The 26,200-nt window shown below is 38.8% G+C and overlaps 1 protein-coding gene across 1 annotated transcript in view; it reads left to right on the forward strand.

Moving 5' to 3' along the window:
* NALCN (sodium leak channel, non-selective) overlaps positions 1 to 18,831 on the forward strand; it is a gene marked incomplete at its 5' end in the record, with an annotated part of 90,382 nt that extends 71,551 nt beyond the window's left edge. Inside the window, 14 exons of the mRNA XM_027900070.1 lie at positions 615 to 708; positions 1,249 to 1,355; positions 1,752 to 1,826; positions 4,620 to 4,739; positions 5,722 to 5,790; positions 7,920 to 8,068; positions 8,768 to 8,861; positions 9,633 to 9,765; positions 10,288 to 10,403; positions 12,677 to 12,834; positions 13,148 to 13,298; positions 14,953 to 15,102; positions 15,771 to 15,888; positions 16,598 to 18,831. Of these exons, the coding sequence (XP_027755871.1) occupies positions 615 to 708; positions 1,249 to 1,355; positions 1,752 to 1,826; positions 4,620 to 4,739; positions 5,722 to 5,790; positions 7,920 to 8,068; positions 8,768 to 8,861; positions 9,633 to 9,765; positions 10,288 to 10,403; positions 12,677 to 12,834; positions 13,148 to 13,298; positions 14,953 to 15,102; positions 15,771 to 15,888; positions 16,598 to 16,791 (1,728 nt within the window). The remainder of the gene's footprint in view (positions 1 to 614; positions 709 to 1,248; positions 1,356 to 1,751; positions 1,827 to 4,619; positions 4,740 to 5,721; positions 5,791 to 7,919; positions 8,069 to 8,767; positions 8,862 to 9,632; positions 9,766 to 10,287; positions 10,404 to 12,676; positions 12,835 to 13,147; positions 13,299 to 14,952; positions 15,103 to 15,770; positions 15,889 to 16,597) is intronic.
* Positions 18,832 to 26,200: the final 7,369 nt, after the last annotated feature.

Genomic DNA, 26,200 nt, shown 5'->3' on the forward strand with positions numbered 1-26,200 from the left:
CCATTTGGAGTTTGCTTATTTCTCCCTTTGTTATGAGAACACTTACACACATTACCAGCTACCACCACCCCACCCTAAGGGTGTGTCTCCACCTCTCTTTGTGCTTCGTCCCTGGAGAGCTCTTATAGATTCATAGCATACTATTATTTTATTTCAATTACACTCCAAGCAGAAGAGCTGTGGAAAGCAGCAGTGGTCTCCTGGAGGGCTTGTTCCCTGAGAAACTGTAGCGGCACTGACGAGCCACAGGATTTTTCTGCTGCAAAGTCCAGACAAAATCGACCAGTCTTTAAAACAGTGCTTCCTGGCAAATGATGTTCAGTCAAATGGAAGACCTCCTGCAGGGTTTCATTGCCCACACTGGGCTGCTGCTACAAAGAACAACGGTGCCTGCTGAGTTGAGTTCCGGAAACTCACAGCTAATGCATCCAGAAATCCTCTTGAGTAACAGCTGATACTTCAGACTCCTTTACACAAACACTGTGTTATTTAAGGAAAGTTGCATATGTAACTTTATTTCAGGCACCAAAGAGAATGTTGTTTTCATGTTACGGTGTTGAATGTTTTAGCTGTTAAATGACAAAAGCTTTATACGCTTCTCTTTGTTTATTAAGGGGACAGCTTTACTGACTGTAGATCAGAGACGATGGGAAGATTTGAAAAGCAGACTGAAGATAGCGCAACCTCTTCATCTCCCACCTCGTCCGGGTATCAAAGATATTTTGATTTTATACATGTTAAGCCCTAGTGTTCATAATTCCCCAGGAGTCTGCGATTCAAATTAAAATTGTAATCGTGAGGCCACTAGGAGGCTGTGCATAAGTTAATGTGGAAACAGGCTCCAACTACAGATCTCTCCATAAGGCTATTAAAATCAACCCAAAAAAGGTTGTGCTTCGATGGCTTTAGGATAAGCCTTAATGATAAAATGAATTTCTAAATGAAAAAATATTTGCAGTTGGCTGTAGTGATATGAGTGGTATGTATTAACCTGACAACAGTTGAATGATGCACTTACACTAAAAGTACCAAAGCCTTCATGCAACACTGGTGTTCAGTATTTGAAATTAGATGTTCAGAAACCCTATTTGATATGGAAAATTGTAGCAGAAAATTAAAAATATATTTTGAAACTGGTAAAGGATTATTTTGCTACTAATGAACATGGAAAATATGTTCAAAAGTAAAAGAAAAATGCCATTGTGTATTTTAACTCTTCTCCTTGAACTCTTTTCTTTTTCTTTGCAGATAACGATGGCTTTAGAGCTAAGATGTATGATATAACTCAGCATCCATTTTTTAAGAGAACTATTGCTGTACTTGTTCTGGCACAGTCTGTGTTGTTATCAGTTAAGGTAATTGAGATTTTTTTAAGCATTTCATTATAGTAGTACAGCATGTGTTCCACATTTCCTAACACCAGTTAACTATCAATTGAGCCATTACTGTGATGAATGTAAAGAAACATGATTTCTAGATACGACAATCTCAGTTGGGGCAGATCACTGTAGATTAATTGTAACTTTTAGAGCTGAGTCAATTTATGCCTTTTTGTGGTCTGTTCCACTATTTTTAATTTCTAGTTAGACCGTAAATCTATGAGAGAAGAGTACACCAAGATACCATTCCTGTCTCATTTTAAAGTGAAATCTATTCATTAACAAAACCTTCAAGAAAAGTTAAGGTAATGAAGAGGCATTTCTTCTATTTAATAGCTACTCTTCTATGAATGGATTTTATTTGCATTTCAGTGGGATGCTGCAGATCCAGTGACTGTACCTTTAGCAACAATGTCTGTTGTTTTCACCTTCATTTTTGTCCTCGAGGTAAAGTAATACATTTTGAGACTTCTTGAGATTAAGACTTGTATGTACATATTTCATTTTGTCTTTAGGAATGCTGTCTCATTCTTCATTACGGTGTTTATTTCTGAACTTAAACATTTGGGGTTCCCCATGTCACTTGTCTTTAAACATGTATTGTAAGAAGAAACTTTTAATTTATTACCATCATACTTCTCTACAACCTTGAGCTTTGTGTCTTTTTATATATATTCAAGTCTGAGCATTTAAAAGTGTGTTTTGGTGAACTCAGTGAACTCTTTTCTTGCAGAACATCTCAGATTAAATTCCCTCCACATAACACAGGGTCTGTGTTGTTTCATGGAAGTTCTGCTTGATCCATTGCCATTTTGTCTGGTGCATTAATCGCCACTATTCTGTATCTGTGACATCATCAAACCTCTCTCACTTTGGTTTGGTTTGGTTTAAGTATCATACTTCATTTTAATACCTTTAAATAAGCTATGTCCATATTGTCTAGCTTTTGTGGACAGATCTGGCTCCTGTGGGGTAGCAGTTCTCTTTCTATGAGAATATTGCTATTACAAACAACTGTGCAAGGTGTCTTTAGCCTATTTGCATAAGACTAGAATCTAATCATTTAGCCCCAGTTTGAAATGTATATATTTTTTAATGTATAAGGATATCCATAGTGTAACAAAGCACACATTAAAGAAGAGGCTTCCCCTGTGGTTAGGTTAGTACATAATTCTTTACAACTTTGTGGTTGACTACTTTTCTTGTCAGTCCCTTCTGAATAGCTGATACTGACCACTATCAGAAACAGGATAGTAGACTATGTTTCCCACTGCTCTAATCCAATATGACAGTTCCTATGTTCCATTGATAGGTTTTGCCAGCAGTGATGAATAAACAGTGAAGTGATTAGCTTGTATACTCTAGCTGTACCTAGAGTATGGCCATGTTGTTGATTTTTTTTTTTTCCCTACCAGGAGAAATCAGTGTCTCTGTAGAGACTGAGCAACCCAGAAAAGTTTTGTGTCATATGCAGACAGGTTTTAATTTACCTAGTAACAGTAACTGTGTCTTTGGAAATGCTCTTCTCTTATACTATCAGGGGAAACAAACACACTTCTAGAATTTCGAAGGAACTTTGTCAGAGCCAAGAAAAATTTGTTGGTTGTCCCAACAGGCAAGCTATCACACTGTGAGTGCACACAATTTATGGAAAAAAAGCAGCTTCCTGCCCAGGATCTTCCATAAGGCAGCATAGTCTCATTACAGAATCTGCTATGTACATGGTCTGCTACCACTAGCAGGCATGATCCATGAGGAATTCCAAAGCCTTCTGCGTAGACAACAGCCCTATGTCCAATCTAACGACTCCTGATTCAGTCTTAAATGTCTACTGCTCACATCAGTATATGTGGTATAGAAGAACAGGAAGAATTTGAAGATCTCACTGATGATGAAAAAATAAAGGGAGATGTGAGGGTTTTTGTTTGCATGGTGTGGTATTCAGTTCAAGATTGTAGGTACCTGAGTTTAAGTGCTTAAATTTTATATTCAAGGTAGGTGTTTAAGCTGTAACTGTGATCAAGGAAGGTGAAGGGTGAGATTCAGTTACCTCCACTAGCCACTGCAGAAGGATAGGGATGTTTACAGGTCTTCTGTCATCCCTTCCAGCCCCCTGCATCTCTCTCCAATTCTCTAGGGCACCTCAGCTAACTGGGTAGAAGGAGGCAAGATATTTTCAGATACCTCAAATGATAATTAGAAATTCAGAGACCATATTGTTCATTCTGTAGTCAGGCTTCAGAAAATATTATAAGGCAAAAAACTATCTGGAAAGTCAGCCTTTTACCTCAACATTATATATGGTTTAGGTTTCAAAAATATTAAATGGCAGGGTTGCAAGGTGGAATGGAAAAATAATGTAATGAATGCCTGACATTTATAGCCTTTATTTAGTAGCTCTTAACTTGCTTTGAGGTTTTATACGAATTGTGTATGAGAAGATCTCTGGTGTTCCCTCTACATACATCACCTTACATCAGTATCTGTTAGCTGTTGTATCTGTTTCTCATTAGTATCTATTCTTGAGCTTCCTGTCACTTTTCCTATTACCTGTATTGGAAATGTCAAGGACTTTGTCAAGTACAGCTGTCTTTTACCAGGTACATTGCAAACTGTACTGCCTTTGCTGTTCTTAGCTTTCTTCTCTTACGTGCTTCTGAGTACAGATGTTGCTGAGTACAGAGTAGTTCTTAAAGCAAGAAAAATATGTAATATGGGAAAGCTTTTTAATTGATTTGAACTCTAAGTGCCACAGAACAAAAGTGTATTCCCGAATTCAAATGTGCTTTTGTGATTTTAGCCTGCTTACAGACAGATAGCTATCCAGGATACTACTACTTCTTTTAACTACGTGCTATTGGCATAATCACTTCATAATTTCATGACTTGCTTAACTTTAAGAAATCTTAAGCCCACATTCACCTCAGTAATCTATACGTTAGGCATTCAGTCTGAGGTGGTCAGCTGCACTCCTGTCTTCAGTACTTAATGGAGACAGAGAGATACTGTTCATCCATTGGTCTTGGTCATCTGTGGTCTTCCATCAGTTTTCCTTCACCTAAGGGAAGCTCATATTATCTGGTTAGTCCACATGAGAACATTTAGCTGATATGAAACTTTGGTTTTTGAAGCTATTTGATAAGGTGAACTCAATCAAACATTTTAGAGAATGGAAGAAGAATCTTATGGCAAGAAATAACCACTTCTTCATTACAAGTTTTAGGGTTTTTTTATCCTTAGGTCACAATGAAGATTATTGCCATGTCACCTTCTGGCTTCTGGCAAAGCAGAAGAAATCGGTATGACCTCCTGGTGACATCTCTTGGAGTTATATGGGTGATACTTCACTTTGCCTTACTGGTAAGATTTACAGAATGAAATTGCAGTGATTAAAGTGATTTCATCTGTTAAGCACCAGCAGTAGAATTGCTGCTACACATTGAGATAAACCCTCAGGAATTCAATAAGGCTGAAATATGGCTGAAGAACATTAGGCTCGATGCTAAGAAGGAATCATTGTCTTGGACGATGATGCAGTGCAAAGGTTGTCTTACTGATATGAGTTAGAGTCTGTAGATGTGGTAGAAAGCAAGTCTTTAGGGGTAATGTGACTGAGAAAAGGAAGGAGACTGAAGAGACTGAGAGCTCTTGCCAACAACAGTCTCATGAGCAAAGAAGGAAGAAAGAGGCAATGCACAGAATGCAAATGGGAGCAAAGGACTGGAAGAAGTCATAGGTTCGAAATTGCTGAACAATACAGACTGTCCCAAACCCACCTGTACCACTCGTTTTGGTTAAGGGGGGAAGAAGGCATGGAGGAGAGGGGAAGAAATCAGTTCTCTCTCCATCCCACACCAGTTTTCCAAATTTAAATGCACTCCTAGTTGTTTTATTTACAAGGGAAGGAGAAGGGATGGTTGATACTTGTCATCGATCACAAGTTGTCAGTCACGACCCTGTAATGGCTGTGGGATTCCCTCTTGTCTGCCCCAAGCTCGGTTTGAAAGAAAATCTGTCTTGTGTAACAAGTCATTTTTTCCTGACATTCACAGTTTGGCCCCTGCTGCTAAGTAGCTTGGAAGGCCTGAGGAGTTTCTATAATCCAGTGGCTGCCTAGACAAGTAGACTGGGCCTGATGGACATAATTAATAGAGGATTGAAGGTTTTTTGGTTTGATGTGTGGAGAGGTTGGGTTTGAGTTTTTTTATATTGTTGCAACTAGTTTATGACTTCTCTTATTTTATATGAGGATTGCCCTATATCACTAAAAGATGAATTGTCATGACCTTTCCAAGAGATCCCTGGGAGACAATGTATTAAGTCTTCTGTGTTTGTGTTCCAGAATGCGTACACATACATGATGGGGGCATGTGTAATTGTCTTCAGGTTTTTCTCAATTTGTGGAAAGCACGTAAGTATATTAATTAGGAACTGCAACTGTTGAAGTGCTCATGTATAGGTTAAAGGACCAGATGCTATGCATCTCTAATACAAGATCTATAAGGCTCCATTTTGTAGACAAGGAAAAAAAAGTAGACTTCAAGCAGCCGTCTCCAACTTTACACACTGTCTTTAAAATGTCAGGATTTTAGGTATATTGTATAATAGTGCTCTATTATGGTTACTGTAAAAGTTGCATTTTTTTCAGAAAACAAAGTGCAACTGCAATACCACAGTTTTAAAAATGCTTTCTGCAACTCTGAACATACAGTGTGCTACTTTCAGCCCTTGCCATTTCAGTACAGTGTGATGTGCGTGCTATTTATTTATTTTTACTGCAAGACTACAGTAGTGGTGGTTGATGCATTCATCTTATAATGATAGTGCTCTTTTACAGAAGTCAGGTCTGTGTCTTTTGTCTCTACAATGTATGTCTTAAAAATAATATGTCTTATAAAGGACTTAATGGTCAATTTTAAAACAATATTGGGCCAAGATGTTCTTCTGGGTGACAAAGGAAGTCACTTCTAAAGTTTACATTTATTTTGTGTTTGGATTTTCTCTGGTGTAATTGAGAGTAGACAGGCAGACTAAGCATAGACAGAGAACAAACACATTTATTTAACAAGTGGTGACACTGCACTCCCTTGCTGTGGAAATTCTTACACTATCCAAATATCTTCTATGAAGTCTGACATATTAAAGTAAATGTGATGAAAAGACTGCTGTACTAGGTTTCTGGGGTTAAGAACAGTAAGTCAAAGGGTTTGTTCAGTAGGGGGAAAAAGTTTTCTTTCAAACTACACAGAGCCTGAAAAACCTTGGAAGTCAAATGAAAAACCCTTGCTTCTCTTATGCATCCAGACCAAGCGATTGCCTTCAAAGGTTTCAGATTGATTGTAAAGTTTTTTTCAAGGTTTTAACCTAACCATTTGTGCTTTCATGTTGGGAGCTGTGTAAGTTTCACTAATTTACCTGTTCCATTGCAATGTGATGACTAAAGGTCAGCATGAATTTGACTCGATCATAAAGAAAACTGATACCCTCAGTCCTATTAAAGGGAATTTTCCATCACATCCAAAGCATTTAAGGGTGTAGGGACAATCTAGGGCAATAACTTTTTCAAGAGTAAAATGTACAATATACATGCATGAGAAAGTAACAGCTATAATCTAGGCCTATGGCCTATGTAATTTCCAAAATTATGCTCTCATCTTAAGCTCTTTGGCCATCTTCACAGAATCATAGACTCACAGAATGCTTTGAGTTGGAAAGGACCTTAAATATCAGCTAGTTTCCAGCCCTCTGCCATGGGCAGGGACAGCTTCCACTAGATGAGGTTACTCAAAGCCCCACCCAACCTGGCCTTGAACACTTCCAGGGCTGGGGCATTCACAGATTTTTAGGGCAACTTGTTGCAGTGCCTCACTGCTTTCACAGTAAATAATTTCTACCTAACATCTAGTCTAAACCGTCCCTCTTTCAGTTTAAAGCCATTTGCCCTTGTCCTGTCTCTTCATGCCCTTGTAAAAAGTCCATCTCCAGCTCTTTTGATGGCCTTCTTTAGGTACTGGAAGGCTGCTAGAAGGTTTCCCTGGTCTCTCACAAACTTGTATGAGAAATTAATAGTTTAATTAAGCTGCACTGATCTTAAGGAAATCCCCTTCTCTATACATCAACCCCTTCCCTTAAGTAGGCTGCAATATCTGTAGTTTCTGTCTAACAGTTAGGATCACTTTCAGGTAAGCTCAGAGTAGTCTACGGCACCACTGGTCATGCAATGCTAATTCTGATACTTCAGGAGTATGCTGATCCTAGAATATTATAGTTAAGCTTACACTGTATTACCACTATTATCCTAAGCTGTATTACCTTATATATACTTTTTGAAGAGCCACATCTTGACCTTGTAAATGAACAAGATGTCTATAACAAGTAAAAATCACACACGCTTCAAATCAGATTTATAACATACTTTTTTACTGGGCTCATATGTGTGTAAAGAATTTGTTGTCAAAATGGCAAGTACAAGAACTGTCTTTTCTTTCTTCTTTGCTTTCCTGAATGGTATCAGAAATTGTTTTTTCTCTGTCCTTCCAGGTGACATTAAAAATGTTGCTCCTGACTGTGGTTGTCAGCATGTACAAGAGTTTCTTCATCATAGTGGGAATGTTCTTACTGCTTCTTTGTTATGCTTTTGCTGGAGTGGTTTTATTTGGTACAGTGAAATATGGAGAGAACATTAACAGGTACAGAATGTACTTCCTACCTAGTGGGGATGTTCTTTAAACAGCCTGAAGAAATCACATTCTGCTAGAGAGACGTTTATCCATGGTAAAAACAGACAAATCTCCAGGTGTAGCTGAATAGTTCTAAACAGAATTCCTGATAGGAGACATCCTATTCTGGCACTGAGCCATCTTTCCAGTCCTTGTGCATTGGCCCAAATGACACCTGATCCAAGCCAGAGCAGACTGAGAGCTGTTCCTCATTATGCCAGCTGGAATATGCTTCAAAGCAGCACTGTGCTAGCCTGCAAGCTGCTGAAACATGATGTACCTACTACATCTTGTTGGAATCACCCAGGAACAGGATCCATATACCAGGCTGATCCAGAGAGGAGACAGTTCTTTGAACTGGCTGTTAACTGGAGATTTCCCAGTCATCATCAAGCTTTCAGAAGAAAATGGAGACAGGAAATAGGATCTGGCCTTGAATTTGCTTTAGCTCTAATAAAATGTGCTAAAATACTCAGACCTGTGTCTGAGCTAAGAGTTCAGTTATTATATCTTAAGTCATGAAATAAATAATTCAGTGAGCTCATTCAAATGATATAATTATTTTTAGTTTAAAATAGTAGAACAGTAGAAACCGGAAACATTTTTTCTTGCCAATGTTTTATTTCTGGGAAGTGAAACAATCTCTCTCTCTCTTTTTCTTTAAAACAGACATGCAAATTTTTCATCAGCTGGCAAGGCTATTACTGTACTCTTCAGAATAGTTACTGGAGAAGACTGGAACAAAATTATGCATGACTGCATGGTAATTACAATGCTGCCAGAGATAAAGTAGACAAGAAATTAGATACACCCTTCCATCTCAAACTGCTTTCACTATCTTAGCTTTGTACAAGGAATATTGTGATTGCCTTTATCTCTTCAAGAGATATAATGTTCACTAAACCTCAGAACATGACACACACATTGCAGCTCCAATCCCATTACTCACAGTGTAGTATTTCATGGAGCTAGGCTATTAGATGGTCTAAAAACAAAAATGAAACAATTGTTTCAAAATCGGAAGTGCAATAGCTTACTTTTTCATTCTTATCTCTTTGACTGGAGCAAGGTGTCTTTTCAGATTAACTTTTTCTTTAATGCCTGCACTTAGGTTCATTCCTCAGAATTAATCCTCGAATCATTATATTTTGACCAAGTAAATATTTGTCTGTGCTTTCCATTGCAAAGAAAATCTTATGCCTTTCCTTTTTAAAATTAATGAGGAGGAAAGAAGATTTTTGAAAAGCACCATGTTTCAGAGCACTAGATTGTTTGTGTACAGTGACATAATGCGCTATGTGCCCTGCATGTGGTACTGAGGTCCATGCCTAAGCCTTTTTTGTCATACCTCTCTCTGTTTTCTGGTTTTTAGCTACTAAAGGAAGAAAAAGAACTGCCCACAATAACGCCCACAGTATTATTCCCTAATTGGGAAGCTTTAAAGAAATAATAGTCTTAATTATTGTATTGATTGCAGATAAATTAAGAATTTCTTTTTATTAATATTTTACTTTTTTTTCTTTTATTTTTGAAGGTTCAGCCTCCATTTTGTACACCAGATAACAGCACCTACTGGAAAACAGACTGTGGAAATTATGCTGGTGCTCTTATGTATTTCTGTTCTTTCTATGTCATCATAGCATACATCATGCTAAATTTGCTTGTTGGTAAGTGAAAATACGCATTAATAACAAAAAGATAAGGTCCATCTTGGCATATAGTGTGTGTTAGATGTGAGTCTGATGTGCTACTCAGGTATGAGGCTGCCTTGTACTTTCAATGTTATCTTGTATGAGTATGTTTTTGATCCTTCTTTGGCATGGTGTATGCTAAAACTCAGTAAGTTTGAGAATGAAAGTTTGTGGAACAAATATTTGTAGTGTACAGTTTCCCTAAGAAATACTGTTTTCAGAGCTTTTCTTTCTTCAGTTAATATTTTTTAAGCATCATTGGAATTCACTTAATTGATATTAGAATATGTTAGGTTAGGCATCTCACCAGCATTTAAGATACAGCTTTTAAAAAGTGATCAAGGTGAATATTGATGTGGCATAACAGTATATTGTGCATTCAAAATCCTTGTCTGAACATAGAGGCATTTATTAATATGAAGTTGGCACAACAGAATTACCAGTTAGAATGTAACTACAGGCTTACTTTGTGGTGTATTTTGTTCTTGTGGTTTTCAGCTATCATTGTGGAGAATTTCTCATTGTTTTACTCAACCGAAGAAGACCAACTTCTAAGTTATAATGATCTTCGGCATTTTCAAATTATATGGAACATGGTTGATGACAAAAGAGAGGTAAGATATTTTATAATAATCACATAAATCCAGTAAATTTCCAGTTTTCCTTGAAAGAAAGTATGGAGAAAACAAAGTGTGTTGACAAAACTCACTGAGCAGTTACTGTTCAAATTTTAGAAGTTCAGTGAGCGTGATCTAAAGTTGTTCATGGCCCTTCAAATACTAACATGTATTCTGTACTTAAGTACTTATAGTAGCAGATTTACAAAGAAACATACCTATTTAAAGGATTAATATAATAGCATCTTTCAGCACAGCTTCCAGAGAGTTGTCCCCTTGGAAATCTACAGACTCATATCCATTTATATGTCTCTTCCTTGGAAGAGCTTTGCTGAGATTTCAGCACTTTCTCCTGTATGATTCTTATGGAGAGCCTGATGAAGTATGGGCTGAGTAATAAGGCAATGAACTGGACTGAAAACTGCCTGCATAATCAGGCCCAGAGGGTGATGATTAGCAGCACAGATTCTAGCTGGAGGCCAGTAACTAGTTGTGTACCCCAGGGTCACTACTGGGTCTGATCCTGTTCAGAATCTTCATTAATGACCTGGACGATGGAGCAGAGGGCACCCCCTGCACGTTTGCTGATGACACCAAACTGGAAGGAGTGGCTGATTGATAAACCAGAGGGTTGTGCTGCCTTCCAGAGGGACCTCCACAGGCTGCAGAAATGGGCTTTCAGGAGCCTCATGAAGTTCAACAAGAAGAACTGCAAAGTCTTGCACCTGGAGAAGAATAAACCAGGGCAGATACATGCTGGAAGCCACACAGCTGGAAAGCAGCTTGTCAGTAAAGGACCTGGGAGTCCTGGTGGACACTAGATTGAGCATGAGCCCCCACTGCCCTTGCAGCAAAGAGGACTAATGGTATCCTGGGCTGCATTAGACAAAGTATTGCCAGCAGGCTGAGGGTCCTTCCCCTCTACTCAGCCCTGGTGAGGTCACACCTGGAGTCCTCGGTTCAGTTCTGGGCTCCTCTGTACACAGAGACACAGACATATAAAGGGACACAAAGATGATGAAGGGACTGCAGCATGTCTCCTGTGAGGAAAGGCTAAGAGAGCTGGGACTGTTCAGACTGGAGAAGGCTCAGGGGCAGCTTGTCAAGGACCTGAAGGCAGGGTGCAAAGATGACAGAGCCAGGCTTTTCCCCATGCTCTCCAGTGACAGGACTGGAGGCAGTGGGCACAACCTGAAACATGGGAGGTTTCCTGTGAACATCAGGAAACACTTTTTCACTGTGAGAATGACTGAGCACTGGCACAGGTTTCCCAGGGGATATTGTAGAGTCTCTGTCCTTGGAGATATTCAGAAGACATCTGGACATGGTCCTGGGAAACTGGCTTTAGGAAGCCCTGCTTAAGCAGTGGGGATCAGACAAGGTGAGCTCCAGAGGTCCCTTCCAACCTCAACCATTCCGTAATTCTGGAGTAAGAATAACACTGGGGGGACTGAGCTGTTCAGATGCTCACACAAAGTAAGTCATCATCTGAATTATTCATGACATCACTAAGATTTGAATATGAACGACATGGCAATGAAACAAGTTGGCTCCTTGTAGTTGGCACATGGCTGTGCTGGACATGGAAGCTGCAGTCTGTACTGATGAGGTAGAAAGTTCTGGATCCATCGTGCTCAGCACTGATACTATCTCTCTGATGTGGAACAACACATTGTCAGGCTTATTCAGTAGAACAAAATATTTGAATATTATGAGTACCACAGTTTCAAAGGGAAGTACCTTCAGTCCCCAAAAAAGACTAAAATAAAAATTGTTGTCACAGAGAGTGCAACATATGCTAAATTGCCTCTTAAAGCAGATAACCTTTAAAAGCCAGTAAACTCCCAACATTCTCCTGTCCAAGATGCAGAGAAGGGAACAAGTTTACAGTGAGTTGTAGGCTTGGATGTGAGTGTTTAAATTGTACTTTAATTTCCATTTTTCAAAGTCAGTTCTTCGGGCATATAATTCTCATTACAGATGAATGCAAATGGGAAAACTCAATCCCCAGGCAATTTTGAAAATTTCTGGCAAAATAACCAGCATAGATTGTATATGAGTCAAGTAACTGCAAAGACTTCTGTGAATGTGCTGAAGAGCTGGCTTCATGTGCATATTTTTCAGTAGTGTATTCGTAGTGACTTAAATAGGCTAGGACTTGGTACAGAGTCTTTGGAGAAATCATGTTTCTCTCAGTGATCAAGTTGAATGTCTGAGCTAGTTGTTAGGTCACACTAATAATTTACCATCTATTATGCAATTTTACGCAGGGGGTAATCCCTACCTTCCGAGTGAAATTTCTGCTGAGGCTTCTGCGAGGCAGGCTGGAGGTGGATCTCGACAAGGACAAGCTGCTTTTCAAGCACATGTGCTATGAAATGGAGCGGCTCCATAATGGTGGTGATGTCACTTTTCATGATGTGCTCAGGTACCCTGAGATTTTCTCTTAATTTTTAGAAGATATATAATGGCCCGTGTTTCTCTCCAGGCTAACAGGTAGTCATTAGGCTTGGAAAAAAGGCAAAATTGGTAGCCACAGAGACACTGAAATCTTAAATGCAGTACAAAAATTAGATTTCTCTTTCTTTCCTGCAGAAATATAAGCATTGGAAAACACAGGTCCTAGGGAATTAGTTCTAAGTATTTACGTATTTTTGCACTAAGGTCTTAGGTATGAAATTTTCTAGATTAAAATGTAATGACACCAGCATTTAAAAATAATTAAATTGTGTTTCTTCCAGCATGCTTTCATATAGGTCTGTTGATATCAGAAAAAGTCTTCAACTGGAAGAGCTTCTTGCTAGGGAACAACTGGAATATACCATAGAAGAGGAGGTGGCCAAACAGACAATACGCATGTGGCTGAAGAAGTGCTTGAAGCGAATCAGAGCAGTAAGTCAAGCAAAACCAAGATCTGAATGGTTGCATAAATTGTACTGTTCAACAGTCCTGGAATTTGCTGCCACTATGTTTCATTTGCTCTGGAGTCATGATACTACTTATTTGGAGTAGTATGTAGCATTTGCTAACTCATCAAAAAAAATGTATGTTACAGCTCAATTGAAAGTGCAACAAAAATAAGCAACTTTTGAAGGCAAAACCTGTCGTCCAGGCATATCAGGGTGGAGACCACTTCCAGTAGGCAGTGGTTGAAGCTAGAGGGAAGATTAGCCAGATCACACAAATCCTGGCCTGTCACTTGGCTTCAGCACTGTAGGAAATCGCAGTCTCTTTAACTTACTAGTATAGACCTAGCCAGTGCTTCTGTGTTCTGTTTGTGCAGTGCTTCTGATTGTCAGAAGCATTTTTACCTTTGCTCAGGATAGCTACAGTATATGCTGGCTGAAGTTTGGCTTGGATTAAATTTCTATTAAAAAAAAAAAATCAAGACATTTTTCTTAGGTTTTGCAGTTATTCTCATTTTTTCTTCCAAAACCAGCTCTTCCTTTATATAAAAAGTCACAATCTGATTCCATTGATGACTGGCTTTTCAGTTTCTGTAAGTCTGAGTCCAACTTTTGGCACATATATTTTTTATTTCTATAAAAAAATACTTCTTGTGATTGGAAGTTTTCTGCAGCAATCTGTATCATGGCATCTGTCTTCTGTTAAATTTATAAAACATTTATAAAAAATTGTAACAGGACATTTTGAATGTAATGTGCATTCCAGCTGAAACATCAGTGTTCAGTGATACATAGTTTCATTTTTATCTCATCTCTGTATATGAATAACAATGGCAGTAAATTTAGTCTCAGCTCTCAATTCTGGGTTTGTTCAACTCTGTTGTTCATTTCATTATGATACTGAACTACACTATGTTAAAGTAAACATGCTCTTCATTTCACTCCAATAATATGGTTCAGATCATTTCACATTATATGAACCTTTTATAAACTGAGTGTGATTATGGAAGTTAATATATATTTTCAAATTCTCTTGTTATTCTCCAAGTCTCTCTAGAGGGAGCATGTGAAAACTACCCAGGAAAGTGAAAACCTTCCTAAAGGCTGTTTGTTTTAATTTAAAAGCAAATTAGATTGTAAGATCATAATGGTAGCAGGTTTGTTTTTCTATTTGTACTATAAATCTATACTTAGTCCCAAGGTTTTCACTACTGTTTTATTCAGTCTTATTGACAGCCTGTTCCAAAGTCCATGAAAGAAATCAGATATTTTTCATTACCTTCATGTAATTTCCTGTGAATCTCTATTTCCTTGTTTCTTTTTCTTTGCAAGAACTTTTAACTCATCAATTTGAAACTTTGCGTGTGTTTAAACTGTAGGTTTAAGCCAACAGTTGAGCAACATGCCTTCCACTTAATATAATTAATGATTTTCGTCCTCTATTCCCTATGCAAAGGTTAGAAATATGCTGGAAGTCACTTCATTTTAATAACAACATCTGATACATGGATCTTTGTTGATGTACCTGGTATCCACATCTGGCTGTTCAGTTAAATATTTAGAATGCTTTAAAAAAAAAAATCAAACACTGTGACACACCAATGAGAATATTTTTTTCATCACATCTTGTACCTTCATAGAAACAACAGCAGTCGTGCAGCATTATCCATAGTCTACGAGAGAGTCAACAGCAGGAGTTGAGCCGATTTCTGAATCCTCCCAGCATTGAGACAACACAGCCAAGTGAAGATATGAATGCTATTAATCAAGATAACAGTGCACAGCCAGAGGTATGTTAAACAGAAAACTATCAGCTACTCGTAACAAATTCAGGAAACTTCCATGTTTCTTATTTCCTCTTTTTTAAAACATCATTTTAACTGAAAAAGCTGAAAGCAATACCTTGTTTTGCTTCAGTCTTTGCCATCAGATGTAAAGGCAAGATGGTCTAAGGCAGTAATTCCCCGACATAGTTAGCTGTCTTGCCATCACTATAAAGGGCAGTTGTATAACTCTGACAGCACCAGCTTTCAGCTCCAGCTTGAGCTTTGTACACGCTTGGGGATGTGAAGCTTTCCAGTTCAGTCATCCTGAACTAGTGTTCACACTAAGAGAGATAATACTGGGCATGCTGTGACCTCTGAGTAGGAGCCCTGGGCTCTTCCAGGCTAGGGAATGTAAAATGTACAACAAAAGGGCTACTTTCTACAGTGGATGTAGAAAGCTGAGAATAATTTCAGACCCTTCAAAGGGACTGTACAGTGGCATTGAGCCCACTTGATCTTTTCACATTTGTCTGTTTTCTGGGGCATTAAAAAATAGAAACCATGCAGCCTTAAAAATGGCAATTTGTTTGTATTCGTGGATTAAGCTTGAAATAGGATAGAAAGAGAACCCTCCTTAGGATTATACCCATGCAGTGGGGAACTATCACTGAGATTCTTTTATCTCTGTTCAGACGAGTAGCCAGCAGCAGCTCCTTAGCCCCACACTTTCTGACAGAGGTGGCTATCGACAAGACTCTGGAGATGCTGGGAAACCTCAGCGTAAATTTGGACAGTGGCGCTTGCCATCAGGTAAGTGAAGAAGGTTTATCAGTAGAGTCCCCACATGAAAAATCGCTGCTGTACAGTAACAAGGCCATGAGAGGCTTTGTGGTTCAGAGTTCTGCCCCCTGGCTGCTGCTTGCACCCACATCAGGGCTTTTCTACCCTCATACTTGTTACAATAAAGCAGTTTCTCCCCTTCTTCACAATTCTGAAAGTTTGGAAGATGGACTCAAGCACTGTCCTGTGCAGGTGGTTGCTTTTTCTTACTTTTTCATTTACCCAGGACCTTTGGACTGGGGACTGTACCAACCTGTATGTTTGGATAGCATCTTCTGCATTTAGAGTTCTCTTTTATCATGTAAAATATGGTGAAAATTAATTAAGTTTTTCCTAACAAGAGTAATGATTTTTGACTGCCTCGTCTTGTCTACGCATGCCAGATGTATGATTTATAACTTACACCCTAATAACACATTTTTAGACCTTCACTTTAAACCAGAATTGACCATGTGTACAATCAGTTTCCCATTTATTTTCTCAGAAACAGGCTACTCTGCCAACTACAGTCCACCAGGAGAAAAAACGCTAGGCTATGCATAGATGAGGGTGCTTATAGGAGGGTGGGAGAAGTGCATAGCTACAGTCTGATGACTTATTAAGTCCGTATCTCTAGAGTCCATAAAATGCTCAAGAAGCAGATCTACTCTAATACAGAACTTTCTGTTTAATTTCATAGCCCCCAAACCACTAAGCCATTCAGTGTCTTCAGTCAACCTCCGTTTTGGTGGACGCTCGACTGTGAAATCTGTTGCATGCAAAATGAATCCCATGTCTGATGCTGCTTCTTGTGGATCAGAAGTCAAGAAATGGTGGACAAGACAATTAACTGTGGAGAGTGATGAGAGTGGAGAGGACCTTCTTGACATCTGAGAAACATTTAAGTCATACTACAACAACAACAACCACATCAAGTACAGTCTAATTTCCTATGCTTAGAATAAAGACACTGTGTGATGTATGATTTCTTTAAAACCAATGTCATAAATCTTTTTGTATGCTTCTCTTTCTGCCATATGAAGCATAGCACACACTTAGATGTTAGAATTGACCTCTATAGGTACTAACTGTACTTTAAGAAACCTGTATATTATAGCAGCACTAACAAAGCCAGAAAGACTGTATTGCCTTTAGCAGACAGAGTATTGAAAGATTTCATGTGGTCTGTAGAATCATAGTGAAAATATATTTTGATATACACACCTCTGTGTTTTTCTTCAACTTGTGCTATACTTTAAAGTGGCGACACTTTACAATACAGGGGTAATGTATTTTATCTTGTGTTTTCACTCAGTTCTTATTTAATAACTTTACTTTAGAAAGATTTTATTATTCACAAATGACCTGAAGAGGTCAGCACTGACTTCATGTTCAAGGGAAGTATTTTTACAAAGTACAGATTCTGAATTGCAATTCTAAGCTTTTTCTGGACCTTTTTTTAAAATATGCAAGATACAGGATAATTCATTTTAAAATCAGAAGGTGAAGGATTGGCTTTTAATATGTAAATATATTTGAGGTTCAGTTAATTATGCAAAGAGCTTGATTTTCATAGAGAAAACAGGAAAAAAAAAAAGAAAAAAATACATGAAAACTGTGCATTTAAGCATCCAGCAAAAGTCCTCCACACAAAAAACATGGGTTTATGCTTCATTTGGAGAATATACTGGCTACATGTATGTATGGAGTCATTATTCTCCTGTTAATTGAGTCCCATTTCCTTGTGCAGTTGTAAAATAATTTTCTTCTCGTCTGTGATAAAAATTAGCATGTTGGGGATTCTAATTACAGAATGGTATTGTATGTCTTTAAAAATACGTTCAGTTTTGCCTATATAGGTCGAAGCGTTACCCACATTACTACTCATGCTACAGCCCTGCAAAGCTAAGGCATGACATGTACTGCGGTTAAGTACCTTTATCCCTTTTATCCCAATGCATCATATTTTGACATGTTAGCCTTCATTTCTTTTATGAACCACTAATAGTGCTACATTATGAAAAAGCACCCATTGCTTTCATAAAAGTTTTTCCAGTGAAAGGCCAATGCTATACAGATATGGAGGCGGAGAACAAAAGCCACAAAATGCAACAGCATTTGTTAGTTTCAGAATTTAGGACTGTCAAAAAATGTGGGGTAAAAATGTGCCCTTCCCTCAGGGAGGAACTAAGAGTTTGCAGATTTTGTTGCTTGGCCCCTGACTGGGTTTTTTAGCATAGCTGGGACCTTTCTGTTACCATTGTTTCCTATGGAAATGATAGTTTACTCTAACATGGCCTGACGTGAGATATTGTTAGAGGCTCACAGTTTATTTACATCACCACTTCAAAAACACATCCTTTCAAAAGCAGACAAAAGCCAGTGTTCTGAAATTTCTTCTGGCCAAGATATTAATGCAAAACAATCAGAATACAACACAGATGCCTTCACCAGAAATGCAAAATTAGTTTTGGCCATGATATACAGTTTTCTTGGCATCTCTCAGTGTTTTGTTCCTAGTGTATGGTTGAACATTGTTTAGATTTTTTTCTAAAGTAGTCATATTGAACACATCTATCTTTTCTGGGCGTTTTATGTGGTTTGGGGTATATTTAAGTTTAAATCTAGTCAAATGTAACTCTATAGTAACAGGATGTGTGCATTCTCTTGTTTATTAGATTATGAACCATCAACAAAACTTCATATGCAAATCCATTATTTTGTGTTCTGTTTTGTGCTTGTTTAAGTTAAGCTTTTGTATATATGATAAAAAGATAAATGTTGGATTTATAAAAGATAGTATCTTTGAAAGTTCAATACTATATTGAACGAAAGATCACTCTAGCTGCAAACCTTCTTTTTAAAAAATCTGGCAAACATTTTTTCCTTGCCTTACAGTACACTGTCAATAAAAGTGAGTTGCTTTAAACAATATTACTCCCTCTAGTTTTCATTCTAACTGCACTTGCTATACCTGGCTCGTTTGTGATAATGCTGCATAGTAACTAGTTCTGTGGTTTGTACACGATTATTTAGAGGTACTGTCAAACTCTTGTAATTGGAGGGCCTTTTTTTTTTTATTAAACTCCAGCAATTGACCTCATCAGTAATGCCACACAGGGTCTCAGTCAAAAGATGGGACTAAATAAGACTGTTCATTATTTATTTTTATTTAACCCAGTTTATCTTTGTTTGCTTTAGAGTTTGGATGTGAGTGTGTTGTGTGTGGTTGTCCTGTTTTACTTTCGCAGATATAGGAAATGGAATGAAGTTATAAAGATGCAAATGTAATATATACCAGAGCACCCAGGTGACTATGTTAAGGTAAAAACTTCCTTAGTATGATACCCTCAACATAACTAAACAAGGTGATAACCTCCTTCTCTGCAGCAGAGCAACCAATGCACATTTGAACATGCAGATGAAGACGCGGAAAAGAGAATTGAAGAATGTCTGGAGTTCAAACAGCTTGCACAAACAGTAGAGAGACACTAAGTGGAAATAGTGTATCAGGAACTCAGAGTCAGTGCAGTCTCTCAGCCTGAGAGAAAAGTTCAAACAAGACTAAATCCCAAGCAAAGGTAAACAAAAAATTGCCAGGGGAATATTACTACCTGCAAAGTTATCCTATATAAGTGAAAACAGGAAGGTGTTTAGACTTCATCCACTAAGAGAGCTCTGTTCTGCAGGAAGCAAGTTGTAAAAGTCTTCATGGCTTGGGTGGGTAAAAAAGCGGACTGCATATTGTCAGTGCCCAAATAAAAAAGAGCTTGTGGGAAGTCTGAGAACACGCAGCAAAGATGTATCTCCATATCACTCCAAAGTCAGGTCAGATTTCAGACAATCACTTTTGTAATGAAGAAGCTAATAACTTGAAACCATTTGCTTCTGGAAGGTATCCAAGTGAATTAAGAACTGAAAACATAAAATCTGCCGTTATCTGGCAAGCTGAAAATACCATCTTTGTTTTAACTAATGTGGAGCAATCAGGCTTAAACATCTTCAAAATAACATTACATTCAGTATTGTCTGCATTTGAAGACCAGTAATCACAGCTTCTGAAAAGCCAAAGGAGGTTTAGATGCCAAAAGCAAGTGAATATGACTTCGTGTGAATAATCTATTTTGTTCTCTTCTTTCGCAACATGCCCACAACTCTTGTTATTGTGCAGATTAGGGTGTCCATGAATAAGTGAAGTAGAAGAGTTCACACTATTGTGACAGTACATTTGAAGCAGCAACAAGCAATATCCCATCCAAGAATGCCCATTCCTTCTCTTGCAATATTTTCACAAGTGAAAACAAACACTGGCCTGAGTTGTCAGTCAAAATTTCCAATAGGATTATCTCAATCTCCCTCAATCTAGCTTTCGGAGACTAAATTCATTCCTTCTATCGGAGGCAGTTTAGTCACACCACGGATGAACTTGCCGCAATGCATAGGCTGATGCTGGGAAGTTGGCTGCCCTGGTTTGTTCAACTGCTCTGCAACACAAAGGGAGCTTCACTAGAATTCAATTAACCTTCCTCTTCATCCCAAGGGCGCTGGTGTCGGACTCCATTATCAGCTCTTTCCCACTGTTCTCAATGAAGAACCTCTAAGCACCAAGTTATTAACCCATCAGTGAGCTAAGTGTATGGCGGTGGCATTTTATCCCCCTTCCACAGGTTCCTGTCTCAGGTGCTTATTCCAATACCCTTACTGGTTTCCTACTGTTATCTGACTTGCATATCTGCCCTGGGAATTTGGGTAAATTACCTGAGCCCCTACAAAAGTGTGTTTCAGACAAGGGTAGCTTAATGGAAAGGCAAGAAATGTCTTAAGGACAGGTAGACAAAAGAAAAAAACTCACACCACTATTCATCAGCCTGAAGAGCTGTTGACATTAGACTTCTTCTTTCTGAATTCAAGCAGTAGCCACCAGTGGCACAAGCCTCCATTGTCTCAGTGGGCATTTGTTTCAGGAAAACTTTTGCCTAGATCGGAAACAAACGGGTTTACACCAGACAGACATCAATGTGTCCTAGAGACTTGGGTAGTCAAGTTCTAACTGAGTACTCCACATGTTGGAAGTCACTGTGGTGGAACTGTTGTTTGTAAGTACATCTTCCTCCAAAGATAAAAAAAAGAGTTGTTCCTTGAGCTCATTGGCAGAGAAGCTGGATGTCACATCCCCTCTCATGCCCTGTTTTCTAGTTTTATTTTGACTTTTGCTCTTCAGTTTCCTGTGAGGTGGGCAATGTCTAAGCATATTCTCTATTCTGAGTATGTGCTCCCAAGAAATGGAGAATTCAACACAGTTATGATTTCGCTATAATGCACCTGATGCTAGTTTATAAGGGCAATGAGTCTTGCTTTTCTGGCTCGGCACCTATTCCACCGAAATACATGTTTTACAGATCAGGTATTTTCACCTCCAGATTGTCTAAATTCATACTGCCTGGGGAGTCTGTTCACTGCACATTTAAAAACAAGGAAGAAAAAAGTGAAAAAGAAACAGGAAAAAAAGGAAAAAAATAAAATTTAAAAAAATATATAAGTAGTTACCTGGGTGTTGAGTTTTAGTTTCTTTTTTAGGCTTTTTCATTTTAGCACCTTCTTGAAAATAAATAAATCTCTGTTTCTTCATAAAGACAAGCTTCTCAGTTGTTCTGACCAATCTAAGAAAACAAAAAAGTCTTACTTTTTTCTTAATGTGTCCGTTTCTCAAATGCTCCTCAGTTTTGAAAGGAAGAGTTTCACATCTTGACTCTTCTTTTTAGTTATAAATGTCATCAAAACCTATTTGCTGTATTTGACTAAAAATTGTCTATACAAAAAACTGATTTTCCCCGTAAATTTTTATGATGAACAAAAATTCACCCAGATTAACTTTTTTTTCTTTTTAGTCCACCAGGAAAAAGTCCATTTGTCTGAAAAACTGGACGTGACCCAGAAGTGTGAGCTTCCATCCCAGAAAGCCAGCCATGTCCTGGGCTGCGTCAGAAGCAGTGTGGTCAGCAGAACCAGGGAGGTGATTCTGCCCCTCTGCTCTGCTCTGGTGAGACCCCATCTGGAGTACTGCATCCAGCTCTGGGGTCCCCAACACAAGAAAGATGTAGATCTGTTGAATTGAGTCCAGAAGACTGTCATGAAGATGATCACAGGGCTGGAGCACTTCTCCTATGAAGAAAGGACAAGAGTATTGGGGTTGTTCAGCCTGGAAAAGAGAAGCCTCAGGGGAGTCTTTACAGCAGCCTTTCTAAGGGAGGGTGATAAGTAAGGCAGAGAGAAACATTTTACCAAGGCCTGTAGTGACAAGACAAGGGTTAGTGGCCTTAAACTGCAAGAGAGTAGGTTTAAATTAGATGTTAGCAAGAAATTCTTTACTATGAGTGTGGTAAGACACTGGAACAGGTTGCCCAGAGAAGTTGTGGATGCCCGATCCCGGGAAGTGTTCAAGGCTATGCTGGATGAAGCTTTCAGCAATTTGGTCTAGTGCCTCTGTCTATGACAGGGAGCTTGAACTAGATGGCCTTTGAAGATTCTTCCAAGCCAAACCATTCCATGTTTCCTGATCTGGCATTAGAACAGTGTCATACAGAAAAATGGTAACTAGGAGAAAGAGGAACACTGCCTTTGTTATCACTGTGTTGAAAACTGTACAACAATGAACATTTTACTCTGTTTGCTGTAACTGATTCAGAGAAAATGTTTGTTTGCTGACATCACTGGCGTCTTCTTCCCAAGCACTTCAAGTATTTCAAAAACTAAACATTACCATGGGAAAAAAAAAAAAATCACTTTTCCCAGTTCTTCCTCAGCTGCCTGCTAAGTCCTCCAGTGCAACCAGTCCCTTGGTGGTGAGTTTTGCAGTGCCTGCTGGCCTTGTCCACCCAGCTGTTGGAGACAACCACTTCCTTATCAAAGCTGGTAGATGCAACTAGCTGCCTGTGCCTCTGTCCTCCCTGACAAAACTTGAGTTTTCCACTGCACCCACAGTGGAGGAGACTTAAAGCTCTAAGGAGTCCAGTCCCCTCAGGCTGCTCTGCCTGGAGAGGGACACCTCAGTCACCGTGGTGCTTGGGCAGCCAACAGGCACAGAAAGGCTTGCTTAAGTGCTTTTGCCAAAATTTTCAGATTAGTGACGTTAGGTATGCAGTTTATCCACTCCTGTGCTGCAGACATTTCCAAAGGTATGATCCACTGAATTGGTTTAGCTTCTGTGATTAAGAAGGTGTCAAATTCAGCTGATCTTCTACCAGAAAGTACAATGTCCTGAACTTGGCCGGTTTAACTCTTCTTTACCCAGTTGCTTCTTCTTCTGAGCTGCATAAAATACTCCAGATTTTAAAATCCCCATATTAAAACCTTCATCTTAATTGGATCAGCAACAGCAAGAATATTTATCTGACATTTGCCTACAGATGTATTTCAACTTCATATGTATTCATCAATTCAGAGTGTGTCTGTAAGGGATTATCTATATGAGGAAGTTGCACCAGCTTAAATTTACCCTGTTACTGCAAATTGATTTCTCTAAATCAGTTTGAATACCTGTGGAAATGCTTATTTCAGTTTAAAGATTTTTTCTATTGATCTATGTTTAACCCCAAATAACCCAAATGAAATGCTTTTATTCCAATGGCAAGAGTGATCCCACAGGTCTACACATCAGCCATTTTAATACCTGCACCTTTAATTATATGCTTTTACATCCTTTGCTTAGAGGAGGCCCTTCTTAGGATCTCTGGAAGCAGCTGAGATGCTAACTAAAAGTGGTCTTAGGAGCAGCTTGCACCTTGCTCCCTGAGCATCCTTGGAACTCGGTGCCCCAGCAGCCCTGGCTCCGTCATGTGCCACTCCAAACACTTTGCCCAAAGATATCGTTGAGCAGTTTGGGGTAATATACACCAGGAACCAACCCCCAGGATTCATTTCAGATGAGACTGAAACCAAGTATGGTTTCCTCCACCTTGTTCAGCCCTTGAATATGGTGTGAGCAGCTCTGTAGCCCCCAATATTCCTACAGCCCCCCTAACACACCACAGAGCATATGGGACATCCTCTAAGTTTAATGCTATAGCTGGTGCAATAAATTCCTTGCCTTATTCCAGATGATTGAGCTGAACAATGAACAGAAAGAATATGTTGGTTATTTACCAGTCCCACATAAACACCAAATGGGGCCCAGGGTATAGGCCGTGGAAGTGATGGGGCTTCTGCAGAGCATCTCGCACCATGGAGTGTGGACGCACAGCTCCTCCACGTGCACTCAAGAACCAGGGGCACCAGTCTCTGTCTTCACTTTTAGACACAAACAGTTAGCTTTGGATCAAATTGCTTTCACCAAAGCCTTTCTTTTTCAAGTAAATCAATGCTTTTCATTAGGAAAAGATTTTGGGACAATCTGTAAGACCAGTTTTCTGAGTCAATCTGACTACAGAGTTTTAATTTATTTAATTTATTTAATTTATTAATTTATTTATTATTAATTTATTAATAATAAATTTAATTTATTAAATTTATTGTTAATTTATTATTTATTTTAATTTATTAAATTTATGAAGTTGTATTTAAACACTGTATTCCCCCTGAGCTGGATGGTCAGAAATGCCGAAGACAGACCATTTCAGCAATTTCTGTTAGCTGAGCCCTCTATTAAGGTATAACAGAACTATGACAAATGTAAACTCTTTTTTAATGCTAGAGGGTTGGCGTTACTGTGCATTGGCCTCTGCACACACACAAACACACACACACACACACGGACAAGATAAGTAGCTTGAACCTCTCTGTGGTAGTGATTTAATATTGGTTTAATTATTTTGGTTTGTAGAGTGTTTATATATGCAGTGACAAGATATTTCCAGCATCACTGTATAAACAGGGGCCTTTCATTAACCTTACAGTACTTCTAGAAAAACCACTTTGTTTTGTTTGTGGAAGCATGACTTTTTGGGAAACTAATAACATTTGAATTCCCACTTAGGTTATGATGTGCACAGAAGTTGTAATAGAAAATTGAATGAGCAACAACATTTCATTTTCTGTATCTCCAGTGACTGTGGTATTTGCATGTCAGCTGGAATGCAGCTTATATTTGCATTTCAATTCCCAGGAAAATTCGAGAGTGAGACCATTTTCAAAATCCAGATACTGAAGTTGAACAATTAGCTAAGAACACCAGAAACCTTATGCCGCAAAATAAATGCATATTTCATTTCTTGGAAAGAGAAATTATGCTCAATAATTAGAACGTGACACCTGCTTTTTATGATCCCTGCTTTTTCATTTCTAGATTTTCTGGCCTGAATAAATGCATCTACATATGCTCACTTACAAGCTATGATTAGATGAGAAATGCTTCTACAGATTATGTTTGTTGATGGATAGTTAATCATTTTGAGAAATATTTGCAAATTCATCTTGCTTTCTGTGCTCTAGCATGAAAAGCAGGGAGTGCTTGGGGTCATTCTTTTTGTAACAATTCTTACAATAAGAGGGAAAGGGGAGAAAAAGGCACAGGATGGTGTACAACGTCCACTAAAAGCAGCATGAAGTTTCCCTTTGACTGCAGTGAGCCCATGGTGTCCCTACTTAATGGACACTTTAAACTAACGTGGTTTATTTCCATTTCAGATGCCCATATGTGTGCAGTGCCCAGGTGTGTGCAATGACTTGTCCAGCTGTGGTTCACCCACATTCAGCTGCATGTCCAGATCTTCGCTTCACATTACTGCTGCGCTATTTATTTTGGGCTTCCTCCTCAAGTGTTCATCTAACACAGACCGCAAGACTTTTTATGTCATATCAAAATATTTGTTGGGTAAACAATGCCTTGGTGAGACAGTTTACCCAGTACTCTGGGACCCAAATCAGTGTAAAAACCTTCTGTTGCTTCTTTCCATTTTCAGCATTTGTCTGGGAGGGAGGAGCTGAGGGTTAGCCCATGTGGAGGAATTGCTGGAAACTTCTGTGATCACCCTGTTGATAAGTACAAGCAGACCGCAGCAAAGAGTCATGCAGCGGTTAGAGGATTGAGGCAGCAAAGGCACATAAGTCAGATGAAGGAGAGGAAGTTCCTAGAATCACAGAATAATAGAATGGTTGAAAGGTTGAAAGGAGCCTTAAAGATGATCTAGTTCCAACCCGTGGCCAAGGGCAGGGACACCTTCCACTAGACCATGTTGCTCAGAGCCCCATCCAAACTGGCATTGAACACTTCCAGGGATAAGGCATCCACAACTTCTCTGGGCAACCTGTTCAAGCTTCACTTCCCTTAGCCCACAAAGATGAGGCTGAGAAGGATCTGGATGTTTTT

This window comes from Empidonax traillii, unplaced genomic scaffold, assembly GCF_003031625.1.
Source record: "Empidonax traillii isolate 1590-97213 ecotype Southwest subspecies unplaced genomic scaffold, ASM303162v1 scaffold703:size332946, whole genome shotgun sequence".
Classification (NCBI taxonomy): domain Eukaryota; kingdom Metazoa; phylum Chordata; class Aves; order Passeriformes; family Tyrannidae; genus Empidonax; species Empidonax traillii.